The sequence below is a fragment of the Xiphophorus couchianus genome, chromosome 2 (assembly GCF_001444195.1).
Source record: "Xiphophorus couchianus chromosome 2, X_couchianus-1.0, whole genome shotgun sequence".
Lineage (NCBI taxonomy): Eukaryota > Metazoa > Chordata > Actinopteri > Cyprinodontiformes > Poeciliidae > Xiphophorus > Xiphophorus couchianus.
The window spans coordinates 3929189-3946434 of NC_040229.1; the positions used below are offsets into that span (position 1 = coordinate 3929189).

General features: G+C 48.3%; 2 protein-coding genes across 3 annotated transcripts; one reads left to right on the forward strand and one right to left on the reverse strand.

The window, feature by feature from the left end:
• Nucleotides 1-879: 879 nt before the first annotated feature.
• nptx2b (neuronal pentraxin IIb) lies at nt 880-6467 on the forward strand. Its single transcript, XM_028035194.1, has 5 exons — nt 880-2908; nt 3218-3437; nt 3770-4014; nt 4468-4647; nt 5415-6467. Exons 1-5 carry the CDS (start codon nt 2483-2485, stop codon nt 5643-5645), a joined length of 1302 nt encoding a protein of 433 aa, XP_027890995.1. The 5' UTR covers nt 880-2482; the 3' UTR covers nt 5646-6467.
• A 1217-nt stretch (nt 6468-7684) lies between these two features.
• On the reverse strand, nt 7685-10692 carry tmem130 (transmembrane protein 130). 2 transcript variants are annotated; one of them, XM_028035214.1, is made up of 9 exons: nt 10566-10691; nt 10459-10498; nt 10365-10422; nt 10110-10281; nt 9907-10046; nt 9493-9577; nt 9214-9416; nt 8567-8673; nt 7685-7995 (listed from the first exon to the last, which is right to left on the reverse strand). In XM_028035214.1, exons 1-9 carry the CDS (start codon nt 10571-10573, stop codon nt 7867-7869), a joined length of 942 nt encoding a protein of 313 aa, XP_027891015.1. In that variant the 5' UTR covers nt 10574-10691; the 3' UTR covers nt 7685-7866. The 2 variants fall into 2 exon arrangements, with proteins under 2 accessions (XP_027891015.1, XP_027891005.1); XM_028035204.1 differs by having other exon boundaries at nt 10365-10498; nt 10566-10692.
• Nucleotides 10693-17246: the final 6554 nt, after the last annotated feature.

Sequence of the window (17246 nt, forward strand, 5' to 3'; positions counted from 1 at the left end):
TTTTCATGCAGTTGAGCTGAAAGTTATTTGTCGTCTCCTCCCAGCAGCTAATGGGTTTCTGTTCATCCTCCTCACTGAGCGTCACATCCTGGAGGAGATAATTCGACACATAAAGCCACTTTCTCCCTTAAGTAATAATGATCTGCTAAGAGTTGTTTGTCTCTGCTTTATTGCGCTGTCCTGCTTGTTTCATTAGTGGATCTATTTAGTTTTTTTACTCGGCTGCGGTGGGGGCGTTGTGACACGCTGAGCCCTCTCATCTGGCCGCTGCATTAGTGATGAAACCGGAGCGTCCTCTCCTTCAGACCGGCTCTGAATCATCAGCGCCGCCCGTCCTCCATTCAGCCTCTGAAGGCCCAGCTTCACTCAGCTTTCTGCAGATAAAGAGGACGCTTTGTGTTTGATGCAACCCGGCAGAGACACATGCACTCACCGCCTGCTGCTCATCCTGCAGTTTTCTGGTATTCCAGGAACTGCGTCGCTCAGTTACCAGGAAGTAGGTGTGATGTCACACATCCGAGCGGCGCGGCGTCTAGCTGAAGGTGTTGATGATCGCTTCCTGAACAGGGCAGCCTGACATGTTCATCGCATCGTAACAGGACAGAGTCTGAGTTCATCCAAACCCCTTTACTCTGAGACCCCTGATTAAAACACAAGCAGCCGCCTTCGGAACAGAACCAGAGTCCAGATGTTCTGGTTCTGTGGAGAAGCAGCTCAGAAATGGTCGGAGATTTAGATCAAAACACATAATTATAATAATTTTAGTTTCTAATCCACTTTAAATTTATAGAAATCTTAAAGTTTAACAATCAATAAAACAGAATAAAAACCTACGTCATTAAAATATAAATTAAACATTAAAAATTAAAACATGTTGTTTAAAAGGAGAGAAAACATTTATGGGTTAAAATGGCCTAGTCAAAGTGCAGTCCTGAATCCAGCTGAGAATCTGTTGGAAGACGTGAAAATGGATGTTAATCTCAGTTGCTTCAAAACCTGGAGTTTAAATCTGGTGGAAACCTGCAGCTGATGGTTCACTAACAAGCACTCCGCACCTTTCAGATCCAGTCATTGTCTCTCACCTGCTGTCTGTTGACCCGTCTCCATAAACCCCACGAATATTTAGAAGTTTGTGGTTTTAACTCAAAAAGTGTGAAAAGAAGAAACTTGAAATGAGTCACCTGCTGATTCAGAGACGACTCACCTGGAATCATTTCCTCGTTAACGACCTCCATCACCTGAGCAGGAGCCTGAACCTTCAGCTGTGATCGAACCCGAGGGTTTGTCCTGATCGGGTCCAGATTCTTGTAGCTCAGATATTTATCGTGGCAACTTAACGGGATTCTGAACGCTTGGAGTCTTGATGTCATCAGTCTGACGTTACCTGGAAGCCTGAGGTGGAGCCGCCGCTTCTCCCTCTGCTCACAGCGAACCGGGCCTAACGGATCAGAACCACATGCTGGTTCTTTTCTGCTGCCTCCATTCAACATGTGGCTCCTGATGGGAGACCGGTTCTGGTTCTGGTTCTGACTTTAAACAGGTTTTTGTGTGTTTTTACTGCTGGTAGCATTCTGTAACATCAGCAGGCTCTCTGCCCAGGGCGGCACACAACAGGGGGTCACCGCCAGACAGAGCTCAGGTTCTGCTGGGCTCATTTGTCAGATTTAAAGAAGCTTTTAGACCTTACAGTTGGTATGAAACACACTTCTCATTCAAACAGTAACCGTTTTAAATGTTTCTTGTCTGATGCAATGTGTTCATGTCTTCATGTGTTCATGTCTTCATGTGTTCATGTTTTCATGTTTTCATGTCTTCATCAAACAGGAAGCATCATAAATAAGTAATATTGTCTAGAAAGCAGCAGACTGTGAAATGAATCACTTTGCGTTCAGGTTTTGTAATATTCAACATTGTGGAATTGAATGATACAATCAGCTACAGCGCCCCCTGTAGGTTTGATCGGTGTGTTTTTGTGTGGGCCCCATCCGGGGGCCCTGCCCAGCGCAGCTTAGACTCAGGGGCCGCCCCTGCTGTAAGTATGTGGATTTATCTCCGAGTTTTATGATTTTCTCTCCACGTTGTCATGGTAACCGGACTCTCTGGACAGGAAGTGGATTACCTGTTGCCTCTTCACTTCACTAATGAACACTAAACAGTAGTTTTATCTGGCCCGTGACGTCAGCCGCCTCCGCCCAATCAGCGCGTTTTCACAGACACCTTGTGGGTAATCGGCTTTGGCGCTCGGAGCTGTGTGTCCAGCGCCACGCTCTGCGCGCTCTCTGCGCCAGAAATAGCACCAGCGGGCTCTCAGCGGCAGCCTGACACTTGATCGGATTCCCGGCCGTTGCTCCACGGCGCTGCGCTGAGGAGCCGCCGGAAGAACCCCCCGCGGACCGGCTTTTACGCAGACAAACTCCGGAGTTTGTTGGGTCAGGGTTCGGAGTTCTGTCCCTGCAGGACAGTTCTGTTCAGGGGAACCAGGATGTTATCTCTCTGGTGCGGGTTTCTCAGCTTTTGCGTGCTAATCTGCGCTCAGCCGGATGATGGGAAGCGGTACATCTGCCGCGCAGTGGCCGTCAGCGGCGACGCCGGCTGCCCGGTGACTTTACTGCCGGACCTGAGCGCCGGCGGCCAGGAGGAGGAGCTGCGGAACACCGTCATGCAGCTTCGGGAGACCATCGTCCAGCAGAAGGACACCATCTCCAAGCAGCTGGGCACCATCAACGAGCTGACCACCAAGCTGTCCCTCTGCGCCTCGGCCGCCAGCGACCGGAAGTCCGGCAAGGGGGGCACGTGGGGGAAGGACAAGCAGAACACGATGGGAGACGTTCCCACGGACCCCAACGACTCCGTCGACAGCCTCGGAAAAACCATGCAGGGGCTCAAGGAGCGGCTGGAGAACCTGGAGGTGAGCTGGAGCGCATGCGTAAAACCGAGCTTCGCTTTCTGGGAATCAGGAATTAAATCCGTTTGTCTAATTTGACTAATCAGCAATAATGAATTACAGAATAGATATTTTTAGCATCAGAAGCACGACTGAGTCAGAACCCAGATGGTTCTGAATGCCGCAATAGAGCAGAATCGAACCACTTTACCTGAACTGAACTACGTTACTAGAGCTGAACTGAACTGCTTCCCCTGACTCCCTGGTGGTGATGTAAGGCTCCCGCAGGAAGTCTCCTGATCTGTAATGCTGCACTTCCTGTTTGATCTGCAGCAGCAGCAGATGAGGGCCAACTTGTCGGGCGCCTCGTTCCCCAGCGAGCTGCGGGAGCTGCTGCAGCGCCGCCTGGGGGAGCTGGAGAAGCAGCTGCTGAAGAAGGTCAGCAGCCTGGAGGAGGAGAAGAGCCAGCTGTCCAACGCCACAGCCGCCTACCGGCTGAAGACCGAGAGCACGCTGAACGCGCTGGTGGAGAGGATCAGCGAGCTGGAGAAAGGTACGCCTTGCACTCAGAGCTCCCTGCTCCCAGATCTCAGGCCTGATTGCTGGTTTCCAGCTGTAATACCTGAAGCTGTGTGTTGACTCTAGATTTCTGACCCTAGATCAGTAACTCTAGATTGTTCCTCTTTAATATCTTCAGTTCCTGCTCAGCAGCAGAACGTTGGTTCTGATAAAATGCACGGAGGTTTGTTGGGAATAAATTGGCAGAAAAAAAAATTTGATTTGAATTTTTGCAAATCCAAGTCCAGCTGAGCTCAGAGGGAAGGTGAGAGCAGAACGTCCGGCGGACGCTTTAGGCTCTAACCCTGCTGCCGTCTGTCCTAACAGGGGCCGGAGACTTTAAGTCCCCTGAGCAGTTCAAGCTGTCCCTCCCCCAGAGGACCAACTACCTGTATGGCCGCATCACCAAGTCCCTGCCGGAGATGTACGCCTTCACGCTCTGCATGTGGATCAAGTCCAGCGCCAGCCCTGGCGTGGGAACGCCTTTCTCCTACGGAGTTCCGGGCCAAGCCAACGAGATCGTCCTGATCGAGTGGGGCAACAACCCCATCGAGCTGCTCATCAACGACAAGGCAAGTGTCCGGCCGCGGCAGCCGCTGCCGGGGCCAATCAGGCCGCCATAGAGGCCGCTAACGCTAAGGGGTCGCTAACAGGCCGCTAACGGGTCGCTAACAGGCCGCTAATGCTAACGGGTCGCTAACAGGCCGCTAACGCTAATGGCCGCTATAAAGGCGACTAAAGCTAACAGGACGCTAACGCTAATGGCTACTATAAAGGCCACTAACGCTAACAGGCTGCTAACGCTAATGGCCGCTATAAAGGCCGCTAACGTTAATGGCTGCTATAAAGGCCGCTAACGTTAATGGCTGCTAGAAAGGTTGCTAACGTTAATGGCTGCTATAAAGGCCGCTAACGTTAATGGCTGCTATAAAGGCCGCTAATGCTAATGGCTGCTATAAAGGCCGCTAACAGTGGCCAACAAGCCACTATAAAGATTGCTAACAGAACATGTGGTTGTGCTGCAGGTGGCCCAGCTGCCGCTGGAGGTCCGGGACGGGAAGTGGCACCACATTTGCATCAGCTGGACAACCCGGGACGGCCAGTGGGACGCCTACCAGGACGGAGACAAGCTGGGCGCCGGAGACAACCTGGCAGCTTGGCACCCCATCAAGCCTGGAGGAGTCATCATCCTGGGGCAGGAGCAGGTAGCAGGAGGTCACAGGGTCAGGGGGCCTGAGGGTCAGAGGTCACAGGGTCAGGGCTTTGTGCGGGAACCTCTCGGTATTTAGTGCAGCACAGGAGGAACCCGCTGTGACTCCAGGCTGCTGAAGGTCTTTAAAGCTTTTCAGTTTAGACAGAACGGAAACCAGCTGGGGTCAAACCCGGAAGTAAAGGTCATGAACTCTAACAGAACCTGGCTGACAACAAGAAGCAGGCTAAAGCTAGTGCTAACCCGACTCAGAACCAGAACCAATGATTCACCTTGGTGAACCAGAACATCTGGAGCTCTGCTGGCCTCAGCTAAGGTCAGAGGTCATGATTCAGAGAGAATATGGCCTCCATGAGAGACCAGAACCAGAACCACCGCTGACCCAGACAAACCCAAAGACCTGCCTCAGACTGACCAGAACCAGGGGGGAAGTAACTAGTTACATTTACTCCTGTTGCTGTAACTAAGTACAGTCAGTACCTACACTTTTACTTTGACTTGAGTATTTTACTCAGTTACATTAGAGATCTTAAAGAGAAGTACTGATCCTGCTGGGAAACCCAACCAGTATGGTTGCAGTTCACTGGGATGGAGGAACCAGTTCAACTGGGAGGAAGGCGGCAGCTTTCCCATTCCCACCAGTTGCATGTGATCATCCCAGTAATAATAACCATAATATCAGGCCAATCAGGAGCCCATTCGGACCAGAGCGCTCTCGTTCACCTGCTAGCTGCTAGCCGCCGCTGTGTTTGTCCCTCGCAGGACGTGGTAGGCGGCCGGTTCGACGCAGGCCAGGCCTTCGTGGGGGAGCTGAGCCAGGTGAACATCTGGGACCGAGTCCTGAAGCCGGCCGAGATCCGCTCCATGGCCAACTGCAGCGCCTACCTGGCCGGGAACGTGGTGGCCTGGCTGCCCGGCAGCGTGGAGGTGTTCGGCAGAGGCGCCTCCAAGCGCCCCCTGGAGGTCTGCCAGGAGCGGCTCCCCAACTTCTAGAGCGCCGTCACCATGGCAACGCCGTCCTGGACTTCCTGTCAGAGTTTACATCTCCATTGTTTGGTTCGAGCTTTTAATGTGAAAGTTTCTGAAAGCTCTTCATGCATTCGTCTGTTCATCCATCCGTCCATTCATCCATCCGCCCGTTCATCCATCTGTCTGTTCATCCATCCACCCGTTCATCCATCCGTCCGTTCATCCATCCGCCCGTTCATCCATCCGTCCGTTCATCCATCCACCCGTTCATCCATCCGTCCGTTCATCCATCCGCCCGTTCATCCATCCATCTGTTCATCCATCCGCCCATCCTCCTCCCACTGGTAGTAAAGTCAAAGTCTGTCTAATCTGAAATGATCTGTGGAAAAGTTTTCCCTGATGTGTCCTGAACTCTTTCATGAAACTCTGTGTTGCAGCAAACATCCAGCCTGCTTCCTCTTCCTCCTCCTCCTCTTCTTCTTCCACTTTCTCCTCCTCTTCCTCACTCCCAGTAGGCCAAAGAAAGAGGAGAACAAAGGAACCAATGTTCTTTGTTCTCCAAAGGACCAAAGGAACATTGGGCATTTCTCGTCACTAACTGCTGTAAATGATATTTATCTTCATGTTGTTGCTGTGTTACACTGTAGAAAATGAGCCTATAAAAAGCTTTAATATGTATTTTTATGAATCTAAATTGTTACTTAATTTTGTGAATTCCCATCATTAGGTTTTACAGTGTTGGCGCCTCGTCACATGGCCTTCACAGACGTCTAAGTGCCATTAAATGTTTGGTTTTTTTACCTGTTTTGACATCACAGAAAGAGAATAAAGATGATTCATGTCGCAGCTGTTTTCCATGCGTTTTTAGTAGTAACCTTACCTTCCATGTGTTTTTGGGTTTAGCATTAGCTTCCATACGTTTTTGAGTTTAGCATTAGCTTCCGTGCGTTTTGGATTTAGCATTAGCTTCGATGCGTTTTTGAGTTTAGCATTAGCTTCCATGCGTTTTTTGGGTTTAGCTCTGTGCAGTGCAGCAGGATGAACCTTTCTGGGTTGTTTACCCACTGTCTCGGATCTGTTAAGCTGCTGAAGCAGGTGTGACGTGAGTCGGTAATGACACAGGTTGCGTGGGATCTTCAGGCTCAGTTGGCACAAACAGCAACAACAGGTGCACTATGTGGTATTAGCAACGCTTAACTGGTGAAAGGCCAGAAGGTCAGGTGAGAAGCCCCACCACCTTGGTTTCCTCCAAAGCTGTTCAGGAAAATGAAATGTTTTAATTTCATCTAACTTACTGAATATTTGATCATTTCTAAACCAGATGGACGCTTTATTAGGTATACCTTTTCAGCTGGCCAATCAGCCTCCAGATTAGCTGAGGTATCCTAATAGCAGCCATGTTGGGGGTTCTAATGGTGGAGCATTGTTTGACCCTTTGAAGGCTATTTCTCATCCACAAGGTGGACATTCAAGCAGACGCCAGAGAGAGGCCTCTTCTACAGATTTAGACAAGGCTTCAAGGCGAAGTGACCGACTTTCGGCTACTAGACGACACCAAACACGAGTCAACAGCGCAACAAGCTGCAGGAGTTTGGCAGAGAGGATTTGTTGTTGGAACAACACAACCACAACAGCAACTCTTCACAGTCTACAGTTAGATTTCACATGGAAATCATGCTACCATGCTAACATATTAGCATGTTTCACTAGAACTTTCGATTCTAGCACCATTTGCTCTGACTGCTGGGTTTAATACTCATGAGGTTCTGGGCTTTCTTCTGGTACCTGCCAACTAGACTCACATGATTTCTGGTCCTGATCCCCTAAACTAAAATTACCGTTTGAGGTTTACTCCAGGTAAGATACTGACTTCTCAAACGCACTCCACAGAACCCAGTCTACTCTTTTTGAACAGCTCCTTCAGTTCTGATTGTTTAAACATGAGCTGCACATCAGCCACTCATTTATTAAATCCATTTAAATGTCAACCTCTCTGAGTCGATCAGTCATCAATATTTAATCACTGCTCAGCATTTCCTCTCATAGACAAACAGAAGCAGACATTACTAGTCGATCAGCTTTATTTAGGATTACAGCCATAACAGGATGAGTCTGGTGACTCACATGGTCACTGGTAGAAATCTAGAAAACCAGGAGGAGGAGATGTGAGGAGCAGTTCTGACTGAGGAGGTTCCAGTCCCAAACTCAGGTGAGTAAAGGTGAACATGTAGCTCCTGGGCGGCGTTCAGCCGCGGTACTGGCTCCCAGGCTGCAGGATAAGGGGAACTCTCTCTCCTTTCTCCACAGAAGAGAAGCTGAGAATGATTTTAGAGTCTTGGTCCTTCAGAAACGTGGCGTTGCTGGAAGCGGCAACCTGCAGGACGGACATAAACCCACCCAGTGTCAGCAGCCGGCGACACGAAGCGAAGCTGCAGATCTACAATTTGACTAGAAACTTCTGCACACTGTAGGAAACTACAATATACTACATTATGCCACACTATATGATAATATGTACTTTACTATGCAACACTGTGCGATTCTACACTACCACTGCACTGCTCTATACTGCAGTACATTATACTAGGATATGCTAAATTAAACACTACGCTATTCTATAATACAGTGCAACACATTACAGTGTACTATGTAGATACTACTACTAGTTGTACTATCATACTTTACTATTACCACACTATGCTGCCCTGTACTATATAATACTACAATATTCTAGATCACAACACACTATACCAAGTACTACTACTACCTAAACTATGTCATACTATATTATACTATTGTATAATGCTAGTAAATTATTAGCACTATACTATGCTAATATTATAGTACTAGCATAGTATAAAACTGTGCATTGGCATAGTACAGAGTATTATGCTAATGGAGCATTATTCCAGCTGCCGCCATGTTGGGCTGGTTGTGTGTTGTACCTGTGAGCTGTTTAGTTGCCGAGGGCGACAGGCGATGGCCAGGATGAAGGAGAAGGTGGCAGCGAGAACGGCGGCGCAGCTCAGGATGAACAGCAGGTGGCAGCGATCTGCAGAAACACCCATGTCAGCCTGAAACACCTCATGGTTTCATCGCCTCATCACCTCACACAGCGACAGCAACAATGTTACTACAGATGGTAAAATATGAAGCCATTCCTCTGACAAGAATCTCAGTAATCTTAGACTTAGACTTTATTGATCCCTTGGGAAGACTCTGGAGCTGAAACAAGAAAAAACCCAAAACCAGGAACCACAGCAACTCCATGAGTTTCTAATGGGACCAAATGAAGGAAAATTATCTCCTGGAGTTCGTTTTGGTGAAAAATCCGGAATCTCTGGACCACAGGGATAAACGGATTAGACCGGAACCAATCCTTCAGCCACGACCGCCATGTGGGGCCGGTCCGGTTGGGCTCAGTCTGTTGGGAAGCTAAAACATTCCAATGAAAGCTACAGCTGAATCGCTTGCTGTTTTTCTGCTCTGAGTTTTCTGCCAACGTTCCTCCTGGTTAAAGACTTGGATATTTCTGATGGACCTTTTCTTCTTCTATGGTGTTGGTGCGGGTAAGGGTTAGGTTTAGGCTCACCGTTCCTTGTGACCTTGAGGCTGAAGGTCGCCCGCAGCGCGCTCACGGCGTTGCGGGCGCTGACGTCCAGGCAGTGCAGGCCGGACGAGCCGAAGGTGTGGCTCAACCGCAGGCTGGCGGCACGCAGCAGGGTCAGCGTGCAGCCCGCCTCCGGGTCCGGGGCGCAGTTCCTCAGGAACCGCCAACAAACCCACATGGGAGGACTGGACACACAGCAAGGAACCGGGTCAGAAAACAGAACCAGGTCCCGACTGGCAGACAGGTTCTGGTGCTGCTCACCTCCCGTCCAGCTGCAGGTCCAGGCTAGAGTTCTGGTTCACGCTGTAGTCCGACGGCGCCACCAGCTGGATGCTCCTGACCACATCTGGAGTAAAATCCCAGACGGGTTGTGAGGGTTTGGACCCAGCTGGTACCGGGTCATCAGCTGTCTGCTAAAGTATTCACACCCCCTTCACAAACACAAGAGAAACGGAGAGGGCCTCTCCCCCCTTTACTCTGATGCCCATAAATACAGCTAATGTGGAAATGCTAACATCCTGAGCTAACTGTTAAAAATGTTCTAATAAAATGCAAAGTCACATTTTTCCTGTAACTGGATCTTCAGTCAGGAACGATGAAAGTTTCAGCTGAAGCTGGATTTCATCGTTTCCATCAGAACTTCCAGGAAAAATCTGCATCAGAACTTTAACAAACCCAGCACTTGGACTTCCTGGGCGTAGACTCCAACAGGAGCGAGCTGCGGCGGGTCGCCTCCGACGTTCAGCCGCAGCGTGTAGTTTCCTGACTCTGAGTATCGGTACCGGACCACCGGCTCGGTTCCCCGGATCACCTCTCTGCACCAAAGAAGACAATAAACACGAGACGGAGCAGAACGGAGCCACAGGACGGCGCCGTACCCGTTCCCCAGGTCCCAGGTGTAGCTGAACCCGGCCGAGCCGAAGTTCCTCTCAGGATCCAAGAGTTCAAACACGGTCTCCGTGGCAACCCCTGACGCCAGTGCTCCCGAGTCTCTCAGGTAGGTGGCGCCGCCCTCCATCTGGTAGAAGACCAGCCTCCCAGCGACGTACTCTGCCGTAAACACACCAACGAGTTCCAGGGTCAAGAAACAACCAAACCGCTGGCGACTGTCGAGGAGCCGCTGGACGACGTACCCGGGTCCGTCAGGGCGGCGGCCTCCGTCAGGGCGGCGGCCTCCGTCAGGGCGGCGGCCTCCGTCAGGGCGGCGGCCTCAGTCAGGGCGGCGGCTGTCAGCAGGAGGCGCAGCAGGAACCACACAGGACGCGCTCTGCAGAATAAAACGCTCAGAAAGGATTCTGGGAGGAAAACAGCTTCAACACCACAGAAGTTGTTACCTGTCCATGTCTGCTGCTGCTCTGCTCCAAACGGCCCAGCGCTCCGACCGAGGAGGCAGCGAGGGTGGAGTCAGGGTGGAGCGTCAGCCTGCTCTCTGAGCTCCAGAGCTGAAGCCTGAAATCGGCAGCATGCGTTCAGTCAGGAGGCAGCAGAAACACAAGCAGCTTTTGAAGGAGGTTCTGGTTCCGTCACGCTTTCTCACGGTTAATTAATGTTGATCTAATAATTTCCTCTGAAACACAAATCAGAGCTGAACGCTCAGCTGATGTTTGGTTTTTCTAACGGTTATAGAGCTCAAAGTGGCTCTTCTGAGAATGATTCAACTTCCAAGCAAACCATGAAGAGCAGATGAAAAGGTTTGGCCTTTGTGTTTCGGTTCTGGTCTCAAACAGCTGACCCAGAACTTTTCTAAGGTCAGGAATGGTCAAATCCAGAAAACAAGCACAGAAAGCAAACTTTTCTCTTAGAGATCCAAACATGGAAACTGAGACCAGAGGGGCGAGCGGCCATCGGGAGCACCGGGACGTTTCCAGGCGGCATGGCTGTGGCCCAATCAGGACGCTGGGTTCAGGTCACACTTCAGGAAATAAAAGCCTCATGTCCCTGCTAAGGCTCCCAAACATCATTTTGCTGGTGGACCCAAAATGAGGCAGGAACTGGGATTGTGTTGAATATTTTAATGGGAAAAATTACAAAGAGCTTATAAGAACCACAGGGAGCCAGAGCCGAACAAAAACCTGAATCCAGAACAAAAAGTGAACAGGAGAAACCAGGAAGTGACAAGTTTAATACTGTGCAGCTGAAAGCTGGAAGAAAATCCCTGGGCTGATGAGCTAACGGGTCATAGGTGTGAGGAGAGAGAGGGCATGGCACAGGGGGCGAGGGAGAGCACACAACAGGGGAACTAGGAATATGAACCTAAACGTAACCTGTAGAAAAGAATAAAGTAGAATCACTGAGGAAAGACGAACTGGAGTAAAACAGAAACCTGCTGTCAAAACAGGATCTGCACAAATCAAATCAATAAGACTGGAATATGGAAAACGCTTAAAATGATTCATGATGTCTCTTATGGATGGCGATGTGATTTGTTCACAGATTGATTTTGAATGATTTTGATGATGAGAGCTGATTCTCAGCCTGATGAACATTTTCACATCAAATGGCAGGAATATGGAAGGACAGCTTCTGGATGAAGAAATCTCATTTTACTGAACTGACTTTACTTCCAACAATCACTGCAATATAAACACAACCAAAGATGCTCTGTCTATGACTCCACGCTCTACTTCAGCCTCATTTCATAATAATTAATAACGAGGATCAATGAGGCATTATTATAAACAATCAATGCAGAGTTTTGGCCTTCATGACGCATCTCCTTTCCTCCACCAACCACAGGCCGCCCCCTGCAGGCCACTGAGGCAACAACATGTCAGCCTGTAAAAAACGGCATCTGAACATTTTTACTGCTGATGTCAATAATATATTTTAGTATTTTAATTCATCTCATCGTTTCATTTAGATGAGATGTTCTAAATGTTCATTTAGAGAAATCCATCCATCCAGGTCTGGAGGGTGCTGAACTCCAGACCATTTGAATCTTTTCATTTTCAGACAAGTGGTACCACCAGCCAAGAACCCCCAACTGACACAGATTGATGAATGTGTTACTGGAGAGTTAGATTTGAGTAAAGTGGGCTCTTTATGAATAATCTTTGCAGTCTTAACCTTTGTTGTGACATAATGAATGCATAAGGTCAAACAGTCCAGTGACGCCAGATGAGGAAGGTCATCAGAAAATGCCCGCCCTGCCATGTGGAGATGTTGGATGGTAATGTGTTATAAGCAAGGATGTAACTTGGGGGGTCAGGGGGGGTCAGGGCCCTGATGTACCACAGTCACTGGGAGAATAAAACCAAAACTTACATGTGAATGCCAGACAGTCTTATACATCCTGATCAGGTTGTCAGATTAACAGCACCTTTAGAAAATAACCTTTTAGCAGCTATTAAACATACTATGAAATATAAATATGTTAAAACATCTAATTAATCTATATAAAGTCTTTCACTTGGTGATAGAACTACTAACAAAGGAACTTTTCAGTCATATTCTAATTTATGGAATGAGTCTGTATTTGCTGAGTATATTTGCTTTAATATAGCAAATATTAAAGACGCAAAAACCTTTTTTGGGTCTGGTTGGGGCATTTGGTGAGTAGAGTTATCACTATCACTGGATTCAATAAAATGCGGCTTAAAGCTGAGATGCTGATGTTTGCACATGTATATTTTCTCTGAATATAAATCTATAAATAGTTTTTTCTGTCAGTTCTGTAAAGATACAAGAGAGAACAAAGCGAATTTCTCTTTTATATTGACTAATTTAATTTTATTTAATAGTCGCTGTAGGAGTCATGGTTTAAAATTTAACAAACTTTGTTTCCTATATGCTTTATGAAATATTTCATTCTATTTGATGATTGATCTGAATATTGCCACGTTCAATCATTCAATTAGTCCAAGGAAAATGTAGAAAAACGGGTGATTGCGCAGAGCAAAGATTAAGTTCAAGTGAATCAGGAATTAACACTAAAAACTACAAAACACAAAAAAGTCAAAACACCAAAGTGATCGGCTGAACTCGCGGTGGTTGATTAGTTACTTCAACACCTGAACTGATTACCTGTCAGAAAATAGTTCACCTTATTTTGTGTTAATTGAACCGAAATACTCCAAACTGCGCAGCAAGAGTACATGTTGATAAAAGCTAAGCTAGCCTAGCTAACCTTCTCTCCACTTTCTGATACATGTTTAATGAAGGCCTTTCACTGACCTGTGAAGTGATTCCCTTGGACCTTGTTATCTTGCTGTCGTGGCATTTTCAGTTAAAATTTTGCGTCCCTATTTTAGATTCTTTGCTTGATTGGGCAAAGCAACAGTGAGTCACGTGATGTCCAACCCACTGGACACTGAGCGGACTTACCGTTTACGTTTGACAAAGGAATTTTAAAATTTATTAACTAACTGTTAATGCTTTGAATACAGCGTGCAGATGCTGCCGGGTTACTGTCCGCACATAGAAGCAGACACGTAAAGAAAAAGAAAAAGAAACAGAAAAAGAAAGGAGCCGGAGGTATTGGTGGGGATATGTCCACACCAGTCCTTCAGGAAGTTACGCCTATGGTAATATGACATTTTCTATAGAATGACACGTATCCTCTGAGCTATTGGTGTGACTTTCATAACTGTATGACACCATTTGAGCTGAAAAACAGGGCATGCAATTCTCGGCACCACACCGGGAGCCAGTGACTCCAGTGCGCGGCCTCCTGTACGGAGCTGCCACCACAGTTTGGCACAACGTGAGCCGTCCCGTCCTTCCAAACAGACTCCAGGTCCTGTCATGGATGGTGGCTCAGAGGATCCTTCCGGTCAGAGCCGCCATGCATTCCTGACCCTGTTGTGGCATTGCCCGCCCACAGAGTCGCTGCGCCTCTGGACTGGAAGCTGTTTGTTGTTTTGACCTTAAAGTGGCCAACTGTCTGTTATTCCTATATCGATTTGATACAGTAGGGGCTTCAGCACTTCCCATATCTGTACCTTCTGTCACTTTTTCTCAGCAGTTAAATCTGTTTAATCCGTTATTAACACGTCTTAGCCTGTTTTTCCGAGCCGCCTTTAAATGCAACATGAGCGCTAAGACGCTAGCTGGGTTTATAACTGCTGCTGCTGCGCAGAGCCGCGCAGGTTAGTGTTTGAATCATGGTAGCAACACGCAAAGAACTTTGCACAGTTTTTCTCAAACTAACCGACTGAGTTGAGTAATAATGTTGGATGCAGCTAATGTTAGCTAAAAGATGACTAGCTAATGTTAGCTAAAAGATGACTAGCTAATGTTAGCTAAAGATGATTAGCTAATGTTAGCTAAAAGATGACTAGCTAATGTTAGCTAAAAGATGACTAGCTAATGTTAGCTAAAGATGATTAGCTAATGTTAGCTAAAGATGATTAGCTAATGTTAGCTAAAGATGATTAGCTAATGTTAGCTAAAAGATGACTAGCTAATGTTAGCTAAAAGATGACTAGCTAATGTTAGCTGAAAATGATTAGCTAATGTTAGCTAAAAGATGACTAACTAATGTTAGCTAAAGATGATTAGCTAATGTTAGCTAAAGATGACTAGCTAATGTTAGCTAAAAGATGACTAGCTAACACCAATACAGCACCTTAAGCTTGTTAACAAACATAGACTACTGGTGTTGTCTATGTTCAGAAGTGGGCAGGACGTCTTACATTCCTGGACTACGGAGAGGAGGTGGAGCAGCTGGTGGACTGGTGCAGAGTCAACAGCCTGATCCTGAACGTTGACAAGACGAAGGAGATGATCGTCGACTTCAGGAAGAACCGGCCCAGCCACGCTCCACTGCTCATCAACAGCTCGGCTGTGGAGGTGGTCAGCAGCACCAAATTCCTGGGGGTGCACATCACAAACGACCTCACCTGGACTGTGAACACCACGTCTCTGGTCAAGAGGGCACAGAAACGTTTGTATTTCCTGCGGAGGATGAGAAGAGCACACCTGCCCCCGCCCATCCTCAAGACGTTCTACAGAAGCACCATAGAGAGCATTCTGACCAGCTGCCTCTCTGTGTGGTGTGGAGGCTGCAGCGCCTCCGACTGGAAGAACGTGAGGAGAGTGGTGCGGACAGCAGAGAGGATCATCGGGGCCCCCCTTCCCTCCATTCAGGACATTTCATCCCAGCGCTGCGTGTCCCGAGGCCGAAACATCGTCAGTGACCCCTCACACCCCCACCATGGACTGTTCTCCCTGCTGCCCTCTGGAAAGAGGTTCTGCAGCATCCGGTGCAGGTCCACCAGGTTCTGAAACAGCTTTTTCCCACTTGCCATCAGACTGTTGAACTCTTAACTGGACTGCACTTAAAATCTGGTCTCCACTTTATACCTTGCACATGTACAGAGCTAAATAACTTCTATTTTACTGTCAGTCCTGCACTTTATATTTTATATTTATATTTATATTCATATTTTATACTGTATTTTATTTTATTCTGGAGTAACCTCACAACATTGGAACCTCAAAACATTGTCCTGAGCCGAATGCAACGAAATTTCGTTCTGTATGTGCTCTGTGGGCCTCATGGGGAGGACATCGACAACATGTCTGACTGCATCACTGAATACATCAGATTCTGTGAGGAGACTCTCATGCCAGCCCGGACCGTTAGCTGCTTCTCCAACAACAAACCCTGGATTACCAGTGACCTGAAGTGACCTAAACAAAAAGAAGATGGCTTTCAGGTCTGGAGATAAGGAGGAGCAGAGGAGAGTCCAGCTTGAAATCAGAGAGACACTGAGGACATGCAAGGACAACTACAGGAGGAAGCTTGAGTCCAAACTCGAGCAGAACAGTGTGAGAGATGTGTGGAAAGGAATGAAGAACATCGCTGGAATGAAGGGGAAGGACACACAGATGTCTGGGGGCCTGGATAGAGCAAACCAGTTCAACCAGTTTTTCAACAGGTTCAGCTCACCTCCTGCTACTCCCATACCACCACCAGCCCCCCACACATCCACACTGCCCCAAGTTGTTCAATCCACCTACCTGCATTCTCCTGCCCCCCACCTCTCCTTCAGCCCCCCCTCCCCCCCCATCTCCACTGCAGACAACAACACCTACCCCCAGCTAACGGTGACTACAGGCCAGGTTGAGAGACAGTTGGAGCGATTACACCAGGGGAAGGCTGCAGGACCTGATGGCATTACACCACGGATCCTGAAGACCTGCTCCATCCAGCTGGCCCCTGTACTGGCACACATGTACAACCTGAGCTTGAGGCTGGAGAGAGTCCCGCTGCGGTGGAAGACATCACATGTGGTTCCTGTTCCCAAGAAGCCAAGGCCATCCGACCCAGAGGACTACAGACCAGTCGCTCTCACATCTCATGTGATAAAGGTCATGGAGAGACTGGTCTTGGCCCAGCTGAGGCCTCAGGTGAGGACGTTTCTAGACCCCCTGCAATTTGCCTACCAGCCCCACTTAGGAGTTGACGATGCCATCATCTTCCTGCTGCAACGAGCGCTGTCGCACCTGGATGGTGGAGGAGACACTGTGAGAATCACATTCTTTGATTTCTCCAGTGCCTTCAACACCATCCAGCCTCTACTGCTGGGTGAGAAGCTGTGGAGGATGGGTGTCAACGACTCAGTGATCTCCTGGGTGACTGACTACTTGACAGTCAGGCCACAGTTTGTCCGTCTGGGCAGTGTCCTGTCTGATGTGGTGGTCAGTGACGTAGGAGCTCCACAGGGAACTGTGCTTTCTCCCTTTCTCTTCACCTTGTACACCACTGATTTCCAGTACAACTCTGAGTCATGTCACCTACAGAAGTTTTCTGATGACTCAGCGGTTGTCGGGTGTATAGGGGATGGAGGGGAGGGGGAGTACAGGACACTGGTGGACGGCTTTGTGGAGTGGTCTGAGCAGAATCACCTGAGGCTCAACATTAGTAAGACCAGAGAGATGGTGATTGACTTCAGAAGGAAGAAGATACCTTCACGGCCACTAAAGGTCAAAGGGGAAGTGGTGGAGGAGGTGGAGGATTACAAATACCTGGGAGTTGTAATCGGCAACAGACTGGACTGGGCATCTAACAC